Here is a 10585-nt window from a genome sequence, read left to right as displayed (position 1 = left end):
ATATGCATGACTCTCTTCCTATGAGGGAATCAACCATCAATGAAATTAAAGGACCCTTAGCTCTTCAAAGTTGGCCCAAAATACTACAACCTAATTTTGACATAAAAAATGTAAATTTCTTAGATAATGTTATCTAGAAGAGTATTTTTTTCCCCTTATTTTTCTCTTCAAGTTATTATATTCAATTACTTAGAAGAGTATTCACTGTTGATAATATTTATACTGGAATATATTAAAATTTTAATTGTTGTTTTTTTATATTTATTTTTATCATCTTTTGAAAAGGAACTTAATTATTTTATATGTATCTTTTATAATATACAAACTAATAGATATTTAGTTAGTGAGCATTAGTGATTTGTTCATGTTATGTTATAAAATGTTCCAGAGAAAAGAAAAGAGAGGAAGCACAAGAATGAAAAGAAGTACCTCCTACAAAATTACAATTCTGCCCTTCCGACTACAATAGCAACGGATGAAATATCCACCTCTCATCTATTTTTTTTTTGTCTATCCTCGCTATTTCTGTTATGAAAAATTTCTCAAGGACCCAAAATATGGGACCAAAAGGGGGGACAAGTGAGGTGTCCCCCTCCTATTGGATAATGAGTTGGCCATCATTAATGATGACCAACTCATTATCCAATAGGAGGGGGACACCTCACTTGTCCCCCCTATTGGTCCCATATTTTGGGTCCCTGTAGCGAAGCTCTTCTGTTATATAGTAGATATTGGCTTTGGTGTGAATTTTTTGGTGTAAAACTACAAACACGACGCATTTAATACTAAAGAAAAAACTTTACGAGCAATTTCAATGGTTTTTATTTTGGTTGAGGAGATATTATTCTAGATATTTGAGAATATAATCATATGACGTACAAAAAATTCCGATCTTAAAGTAAATTTTATTTCATTCTCTACCATCGAGTTAAAGATCCATGGAGACTTTTCAACATCCTATTTTTTGTCATAATATTTTGGATGGATATATTATCGTTCATTCAATTTCTTTTTTAAACGCTTCTGATAACGACTACTATAGGGAGAACATAGTTTATACGTTTTAAACCCTTTAAACGTTCTAACAACTGTTACGCGTTTAGAACGCTCACTCGTATTTTTATAACGTCGGGTCCGCAGCTTCTTAATCTTTAATTTTTCATTTTCCTACTCGAAGGCACATTTGTGTGCATAATAGACGAGGCTATTGTCACAAAATCAAGAAAAATTCCCCAAGTATCCTAAATATAGAACTAATAGGGGGACAAATAAGGTGTCCCCCTCATATTGCATAATAAGCTGATCATCATTAATGATAACCAGCTCATTATGCAGTAAAAGGAGGACACCTCATATGTCCCCTCCGTTGGTTCTATATTTTGGGTCCCTCTAGCAAAAGCTCGAAAATCAAATATCTAAAAAGTTTAAATAAGTCCTATTAACAACTAATTGACTGTTGACTGTTGTGATATAAACTTTTACCTCTTTTGCCAACCCAAAAAAAATCTCATACTTGAAATCGTGGCTTTCCCCGACAATAACTATTTACACCATAATCAATGTCTGTCCATTATTATATGTTCTTTTAATAACCCAGCACAGAGTCGAGCTCGAGACCGTAGGAATCATATTAGAACCTTCCAACCGTCCAAGTAAGGTGCTGTGTTATACGACACTTTCTTAATCCGACTAGTTTATGGCATTTTTATGAAAACTCCTTAAAACTCGATATATTTTTTGAAATTCATTTTTTTAAGAATATCGTTTAGCCCTGTTAGGTCAACCTTGCAATAATTTTAACCTAAAGTAGAAGAAAAACAATACCAACCAAAAATCAACGCAAATGCCCAAAATATCACGACAACAACTCCAAAAAATTATAATAAAATGCCTTCATTGATCATCCAACATTCATACAACACCAACACGCACTAAAACAACACCGCGACATCATCTCTCACGATCTCAGCTTAGCTCTTCCGATTTCTTGCGCACGCGGCCTCGTTTGCCATGCGTGCGCCGGCGCTTGCTGCTGGCTCTAGCGCGTGACGGCTGCAGCGGTTCCAGGCGGCGACGGCTGGATGGGCGGGCTTTCGCGTAGCGGTGCACTTGGCCCGGTTGGAGCGTCGACGGTTTGCCAGGTCGTCGGGAGGAGAATGGAGCTTCTGCGATGGCTTCTCTGGTGGCGGCGTCGTCTATGCGACATTTCGTCGAGCAGATTGGAGGTTGAAGAAAGTGAGGGGGTTTAATGAGAATAATGAGGGGAGAAAGGAAGTAAGAAATTTATAGGGGGGGGGGAGGTGGGGGGGGGGCGTGGACTAGGGGGCGTGGGTTTGCATTAATGGCGAGGGGAACGTGGAGAGACCGAAAAAGAAAAGGGAATTTAAATTAAAAAGAAAAAGATGCTTGTGAAGTGTTCTAGAAATGTAACGCTAAATTGTATTATCTGTACTTTACTTTGTTACTATTTTTTCACTTAAATTTTTTTTAGTAGCAGTATATATATTTTTATACTGCTGCCATAATGCTTTAGGTTGTTGGGTTTGCAGTGAGAAAAGATTATTGTAGCAAATTTACCAGGAGACGTGTGTTTCAGTACAAATTCAGTGTTAGGTTGCAAACAATGGTGCAAGACCTGAATAAATTTCCTATTTGCAATTTGGGTATAGGGAAGATTTCCCCACTTCTTTTGACAAAATTGGAATTTTTTTTTTAAATTTCTTATTTTTGTAGGTTTCGCTCTCTCTGCTCTTGTCAATTTGAATTTGGAGTCTCTCCACCACCAAAAAAAACATATAATTCATGTTGGCTATGTAGTGGGTGTTTGTGATATATTCTAAATCCAGCACTCACCGTACACCCATGAATTGCGCTCATTACCACTCACTAAATAATTAACGATTGTGTTTAAATAGTGATATCTCTGCTATCTTTTTTGTAACGGAGATAATTCGAGTCCGATCAATTTGACTGCAACGCTTTTTTCCCCTGCAAATTACAAGCTCATTTACTTTCCTAATTGCACCATGTATCCAGACAATAATGGTCAAAATTTTCGTTTTTTACTATTCAGTTAAATGTGAAAATCAGATTAAAATTTATAATATGTTGTATAATTCTCAATAAATTTTTTTTTCATTGATTAAGTTGGCTGATTGAGTTAGGCACTTCCAACGTTGATGTTCTTAACAATTTATTTTCTAGATGAAAACGATATTTATTTATAAGCGATGATTTTCCTTTTTTTTTTTTTTTGATGATAGGTCTAATTTTATTTGTTCCAATGGATTTATTACTTCAACTTAGATTACGTTTCAAATCTAAATGCGTTGGTGCCTTTCTTTGACCGCCTAATCTGATCATGCTAGGGGTGTGCAACGGTCGGCTCGGCTCGGCTTTTACCAAAATTTGAACAATCGAACCGAACCGCCTATAATTCAAAACCGAACCAAACTGTTGCAAGTCGGTTCGGTGCGGTTCGGTTCGGTTTGTTCGGTTCTAACTTCATCAAACTTCTTATCAAATAACAAATTGGGTTAAAGAAAAAAAGATATCAACAAAGTAGAAGATTATGAAATATTAAACACTGATATAATGATATTGTTTTTAACTCATAATGATTCAGAAAATGAGTTTAGGGTTTGAGTCTTTGACTCTTTGGGGACGAGTCGGGTAGGGTTCGAGATCAGAATGGGTAGTATTGCACTATATTCGGTCGGTTCGGGTTAAAAAGTTTCAAACCGACCCGAACCGCCCTACTCATAAAACCAATTTTTCCGGGTCGGTTCGGTCGGTTTTTTTGGTTTGGACCGAACCATGCTCAGCCCTAGATCATGCCATCATAACAGTTATTGTATTAAACACATTCGAAGGTCATATATACTATATATCTATCTACCCTTTAAAAGAGGGAGTTCCAAAAAAACTTTACCCTCCCCAAAATACCCTTCCACCAAATTTAATTACCAAGGGAGTGTTTGGGTACCGATGTGCTTTTTCGATTTCCGTTTTTTTTCCTCATTTATTTCCCCCCAAACCGACGTCATCCCCATTTCTCCCCTCTCAACCCCTCGTCGTCGCCTCTCCGATTCGCCGACTCCCTCATGAACCGATCTTTCCAAAAAACCTAAAAATTTGCTCCGAGTTCTTTAGATTTCGTTAGTTTCTGGCTCGATTGTTTGGGATTTGATCGGAGATGGCGGATGTCGACACTTGACTCTGAATCGGGACTGTTTCTTGTTGATTCTACAGAGCCAAAGAAACAGCCTGAGGTTATGATTGTGAGATTTTGTGATATTGGGAGATCTCTAGGGTTTGGTCTCGATTGCTTGGTTGGCGCTGTTGGTGATCGTTTGGGATGAGGAATGAGGGGCAGAGGCCTCAAGGATCCGGACGGAACAATGGATTCATGAGGAGCTTCTCGAGCTACTTGAGGATTGTCTCTAATGGTGCTTCGAATGTGGCGTCGACTGTGAAATCTGCGGGGGTTTCGGTCGCTTCGTCCTTAGCTGATCGCGATGAGGATGCTGCTCGTGATCAGGTATTAGATGAATATTCATTTAATTTAGTGTTCTGTTTTGATGTTTGATGAATGTTGGTTCTAAAAGTAGAAACTTGATATTTTGGTTTGTTTGGATATCTTTATTCTATTTTTAGTGAAAAATTAAGTCCTGCATTGCTAAAATAGTGATGGTTGGTAGGTGGATGGAGGTGAGGGCATGAGTGGCGATACTGTTGGTAATTCCTTACGAGGGGATTTGTCTGTATTTGATATAGATCTAAAATTGTGAAAGTTGCTTTATTAAAAGATACATTAATTTGGTTGACAGGAAATACAGCTGCATAGGTAAGTATTCTCGTATGTTTAGATTTGCTATATTTTGGATGCTAAATTATAATCGGAAAAAATAAGTACAATCATAATTTGTTTAAAAAAATGCAGATTTGATGGGAGCAAAAGATACAGTTTTCCAAAAAAAAAAAAATTCATCTACATGTAAGCGAAGTATGATGTTTGTTTACAAATAAGTTGTTTTTTGAGCATGTTTCACTACTACTTATTTTTTGAGTCATTATAAGTTATTTATTACTTATTCTCAACAAAATTTATAAGTATTAACTTATAAGGAGATATAAGTAGTTATATGTTTGGTAAATCAATAACTTATAAGGTCGGGTTAAAATTTTGAAATTAAAGTGTGATACCGTGCAATTTCCTATATATATATTTGCATTATCATACTAATTGAAATTAGTCTCGTTCTGTTTTCTACATACTTTGGAAGGATGGACTTAGGTTCTGCTGGGTAACTGCACTCTTGAATTCTAATTTGTTTTGTTTATTTTTTCTTCCAGTACTATCCAAGCTTGAACCGATCAAGATGTTGCATGAAAGGAATATGTACAGGTATGTACCGGTTTTTGTTCCTATTGATGAGGTAGTTCTGTTAGATACACCTCAGATTTTTTTTTGTTCAAAGGTCTATTAGTGTCTTGCCTTGCATTGTATTTTTATCTGAAGTGGTTTTTGTTATAATGCTTATTGCTAACGTTTTATATTGAGTAGAATTAGGAATTTGCTCAACTTATTGACTCCTTCATGGCAAGCTAAGTGGCTTATCTACTTTTGCGAAAGTCATCTACAAAGATTCAAGAAATAATTTGGTGAACCAAAGCTTCAATCCATACTCCCAAAATATAGTAAATACAATGCACTACTCCTGCACCCGACAAAATCTATGTTTTAGTTAATTGGAAACCTTATACCATTGTTGCTCAAAATATCATCATTTCCAGCACTTTCCATCTATTCAAAAAATGTCTACCCGTCATCATTTACATCCATCTTCTTGCTTGTACTTCATCACTGATTCATTCTTTAATTATGTTCAAATTAGATAAGATTCATGGTGCATATGAATGAATTACAGGAAGGAGCCCAGAGGAAGCAACCTGAATGGTGATTGCAAGCTCTCCCCACTTGGGGATGGCAAATGCATTGGCAAGCCACATTGTCATTGTTCTCTTCTGCAGCAACATCAAGATTCTCGACTAACTTGGTTACAGCCACAGCTCATTCACCTTATCTTCAGTTTCCTCCACCGTCTATATCTAATGCCGCACGTTTGTGTTTCCCAGTTCATTTATTATTTTCCTCTCTATAAAATTATTCATGCAGTTTGTGTTTGAGGATTTGGTACGTGGTATATTCACCTGAATCTGGTATGTGGAACCACATTCCAGAGAGGTAAGGACATTCAACATACCACAATAACCTGAATCCTTGAGGGTCTAATTCTAACCAAAGTATATATGTTGCCTATATCAATTTAATCTTTCTACTACTATTTAGGATGTTTTTAAAGTTTATGAAGCTTGATCTCAACTTTTGGCAACCGTTCAATTGAAATAATTCGATTGCCTTGCCTCTTTTGAAGTGCCTTTTTATGAACCAGTATGTTTGCATCAAAATTTGTGACAGGCAGTTTTGTATTCTGAACATGGGGCTCCTTTCTCATTTACCTTGTCTTTGGTTGGTTTAACTGTAATTACGTTCTTGATGGCGCTTATGCTTAACATGGTGAAACTTTACAGGATTTTGGAATCCTGTTGAGGGCCGGTTGCATACGTCTAAAGTATTTCTTTTGTTTGTGGTTCTATTATTGATGATCTAAATTATTTTGAAGTTTTAATTACAATTTTTTGTGTTTTTCTGTGGAAGAATTGACCTTTGGTGATTGTTCTTTTTTGCTATCTTATCCATCCATTTTAGAGATAAATGGATTGGTTCATCTTCAGTGTGCAAAAGTGTCAAACTGTTCAGGAATAAATATGGTCATTGTGAAGACTACAAATGTTAAGCAATTTGTGTTGTTTTCTGGGGAGAATACACATAAGATCTCGAGACTAAATTTCCAGCTTTTAGATGATGATGGAATGATTTTTCCACTGCAGCAGGAAAACCTTCACTTTTGAAGCATTTGAATTTAAGAGGGAGCAAATTTGCACTCAATATAACCAATTTTACTGCTCTCGAGACTGTTTTACTTGAAGATATATATATCTTACAGATGAGGATGTGGGCAATTTATTGACAAGTTGTTTGTTCCTTAAGAGATTGGATCTCATAACATGTGGTAACAGTGGAGATCAAAATTAAAGAAGATGTCTGCGATATCAGCTCTGAATGTTGCTTAACATGCAGGTTATTTCTATCCATTGTAATATTATTGTCTATCTTGATTATGCTAATTGATTTGGTATATGGATTTCATGAAACCGCTCAAATTAGGGGTCACATATTTGTTGTGTTTCTCATGTAGTTCTCGTGTTTACTGCTTTTATTCTTTGCGTTACTTGCATTTTTCTCTATTTTCTCTTGTAAAGAGATCGAAACTTTGACTTCAGAAAGTTTACTGCTTCATGGTGAGTTTGATCATTGAGAAATATACGTAGTTGTATCGTTGTGAGAAATATGATGATTGAGTTTATGTTAAGGTCTTTTCCTGAATATATTATGAATAGGGGGAAGAGGCTACACAGTATCTCATAGGGAACAAAGATAAATTTCAAGCTGTTGGGTATGTTTCAGAGACCCAAGGCTATCAGACTTCCACCTATGTCGGCGATAAAATTGTAAGTTCATGTGATTGACATCTTTCTATGGTTTTGCTGCATTATGTGATAAATATCTTGCAAGATCTAATTGTGTCAACTTTCATTGTTCAGTATTTAATTGGAGGATCTGAGGAATATGCTGGCTCAGTGATTGGAGTCAAAATTCTTGATAAGTTAACATGAAAATTGTGAGATTCAATCTCAACTAATTCTTGCTCATTTGCTACTTTAGCATATAGTGTTTAATTATTTAAATTTTCATGGAATTGGGAAATCTTTTCCTACTACATTGGGTACCAAGCCCATTTCATCTGAATGCCACTCAGAAGTTCTTATAAATAAAAATCAGATCTTGATCCTTAAGGGGAGGTCTCCTCTTGCTGATTGAAGCTACTTTCTTGAGGTTTGTAATCTTCATATTATTTTCATCTTCTATTTCAGACTTTATGAAATTGACAGTTTATAGTTAATTGCTTGATATGATTTGAATAATGACATATCATTAGAAAACAACATAAGAATCTCAACAGATTTACATAGAGGATGGTGGATTTGATAGCATATTTGAACATCCTTAGAGGTTACTATTGAATATGGTGAAGACAGATCAAGTGCATTGGCCAAATGCATGAATTCAAAATCTACATGTGTAATTTATGTGAAATCATTGGTAGCTAATCATCGGCAATACAACATTGTGTTAGCATATTTCGTATGATATGTATTTTGATGGTAGTTCCAATTCAATCAAATCTATTCTACCCTTTAAAAGAGCCAGTTCCTAAAAAACTTTCCCCTTCCCAAATTAACCTTACACTATTTTAAATATACCCTCAGCCTTAATCTCCACTGTCGTTATTCCTTCCTACTATATCCGCCGAAGCCGAAGAGATCATCCGTTACCTAAGCGCCTTCCTCTCCGCTGAAGCCGAAGAGTTCATCTGTTAATCTTCTCGCCGTCCCACGAACTTCCACTCACTCAACAGCCATGGCTGCATTATCTCCTCCTCAAATCTACTTCCTTATCTCTTCATTTCCTAACCCTAATAATTCGATCCGTACTCACAAAATACCAGCTTCCTCCCCAAAATCGAAGAAAGAAGCCGACTTTTCTTCTCGAACTGTTCACTGCTCGGCGGCGAACAAGTCCTCGTCATCCGCTGAGGTCAGGCAATTTCTTATTTCTCAACCTTTGAATTGAATTTACAGTTTTTTTTGTTCGAATTGGGAAATTAACTACTTTAATTTGGGATTCGGGAGAGGAATACACTAGCTTGATTGAGTTGGTATATATGATCTCAAGTTTTAATGAACGGCGGATTCATTCTTCTTCGTCTTCACTCCTCACTAAACCCTAAATCTAAGCTTTAGTTATGCTCAATTCACCGTATCCCCTTTTAGTTTTTCAATCTTCTCATTTTGTTCTAATAATTTTGCCCAAATTCTCGATTTTCTACAGATTCAAGCGACAAGAGTTTAAATATACGAACAACACCTATATTGCGACTATAAAGTAAGTTTAGTTTAGTTGAATTCTTTTATTTTTCAGGTTGTGATTTCGCATGTGATTTTTTTAATTTTTTAATATGATTCTGATTTTGAATTCTTTTATTTTTCAGGTTGTGATTTCGCATGTGATTTTTTTAATTTTTTAATATGATTCTGATTTGGTTCAGAAGAAGCGTTCGTCTTCTTTCTTCGCATGTGATTTTTTTAATTTTTTAATATGATTCTGATTTGGTTCAGAAGAAGCGTTCGTCTTCTTTCCCCGCGCAAAATCGCTCGATTTGTCGATTGAATCCGGTTAAGGTCACCACTAATCTCACCAGAGGCCAGGTATACCTTTCCTCAATTTTAATTTTAATTTTTTTACTTTTTTCTACCGATGAAATTGTTGATAGCACCCTAAAAATGGGAGCTATTTTGTCTGTATATTGGAACTTATATGTAGGATAAATTAGGTCTGCTGTGGCTGTAAGATAAGGAACATAGCAATAAACTGATTGTTCCAGGATTGTCTAACTGTGGACAACTTTGGTGATCAATTGCTTGCGGTTTTTACGTTTTGTTTGATTGTTCCAGGATTGTCTAACTGTGGACAACTTTGGTGATCAATTGCTTGCGGTTTTTACGTTTTGTTTTTGCATGTAACATGTGCCTTATCTTCCCAATTGCTTGCGGTTTTTACGTTTTGTTTTTGCATGTAACATGTGCCTTATCTTCCCAGTGAACTTGTGGCTTGGAAAATTCTTTCATGCTTCTCTTTTCATTCCTTTACCCAATGAACTAATGTGATGTTGGATATTAGTTATTTGCATCTAAGATCAACTAATTTTTTTCTTTATTGTGTGGTCACTTTTATCACATGCAACTTATATATATGGTTGATTAGGTTTCTACGCTATGAAGAATATTCTAATTACTCCTGTGAGATAATTTTTAATTGACATTCATCTTGTTTATTGCGTATAAGTTCAATGCATAATTATGAAAACATTACTAATTTTGACTCTTGTAGTTTCTAAATATGTATCACGTGCAATGTATGTATCCATATGCTTGATATATGGTTTAAATTAAATAAATCTTAATGAAATGAATCAATAACAAAAGAATAAAAAAAATACCACGTGCATTGCACGTGCAATCCAACTAGTTAAGAAAAAGCCTCGTTTTTATTTCGCGACTCGCATTTTTAAAATTCAAAAATGCCCTTTACATTTGGGGGAAACTATGAAAATACTCTCACACCTGAAAAACTTAAGTGAATACTCTTTCACTCGGAAAAAAAAGCAAGTAAAATACTCTCTGAAACTTAGGAAAGCTTATGGAATTATTCTCACACTTGGCAAAAGCTGACAAATCATCCACATAGTGTTTACAATGAAGACTGCCCCTGTTTGAATAAAAATAAGGGAAATGTCAAAACCATCCCAAATATAGGACAGTGAGAGGGGACATGTGAGGT

The 10585-nt window shown here is 35.6% G+C and overlaps 1 protein-coding gene and 1 long non-coding RNA gene across 5 annotated transcripts; both read left to right on the top strand.

Moving 5' to 3' along the window:
• On the top strand, positions 4012-6344 carry LOC109820160 (autophagy-related protein 18g-like). 2 transcript variants are annotated; one of them, XM_020386263.1, is made up of 3 exons: positions 4013-4540; positions 5356-5407; positions 5931-6344. In XM_020386263.1, the coding sequence occupies exons 1-3, from the start codon at positions 4358-4360 to the stop codon at positions 5954-5956; spliced, it is 261 nt and encodes an 86-aa protein (XP_020241852.1). In that variant the 5' UTR covers positions 4013-4357; the 3' UTR covers positions 5957-6344. The 2 variants fall into 2 exon arrangements, with proteins under 2 accessions (XP_020241850.1, XP_020241852.1); XM_020386261.1 differs by lacking the exons at positions 5356-5407; positions 5931-6344 and adding an exon at positions 4701-4924 and having other exon boundaries at positions 4012-4540.
• LOC109820161 lies at positions 7135-9648 on the top strand. 3 transcript variants are annotated; one of them, XR_002241735.1, is made up of 6 exons: positions 7135-7204; positions 7525-7635; positions 7729-7805; positions 8455-8782; positions 9077-9130; positions 9364-9648. It is a non-coding gene; the product is annotated as an uncharacterized LOC109820161 (long non-coding RNA). The 3 variants fall into 3 exon arrangements; XR_002241734.1 differs by lacking the exon at positions 8455-8782; XR_002241736.1 differs by lacking the exons at positions 8455-8782; positions 9364-9648 and adding an exon at positions 9294-9314.

This window comes from Asparagus officinalis, chromosome 8, assembly GCF_001876935.1.
Source record: "Asparagus officinalis chromosome 8, Aspof.V1, whole genome shotgun sequence".
Taxonomy (NCBI): domain Eukaryota; kingdom Viridiplantae; phylum Streptophyta; class Magnoliopsida; order Asparagales; family Asparagaceae; genus Asparagus; species Asparagus officinalis.
Note: the sequence above shows the minus strand (reverse complement) of the source record. Positions and strands in the feature narration are given on the sequence as shown.

Coding starts and splice junctions, on each gene's coding strand:
- LOC109820160 (XM_020386261.1), top strand. CDS start 4,358: ATGAGGAATGAGGGGCAGAGGCCTCAAGGATCCGGACGGAACAATGGA. Junction 4,541..4,700: donor AGGATGCTGCTCGTGATCAG/GTATTAGATGAA, acceptor GATGGTTGGTAG/GTGGATGGAGGTGAGGGCAT.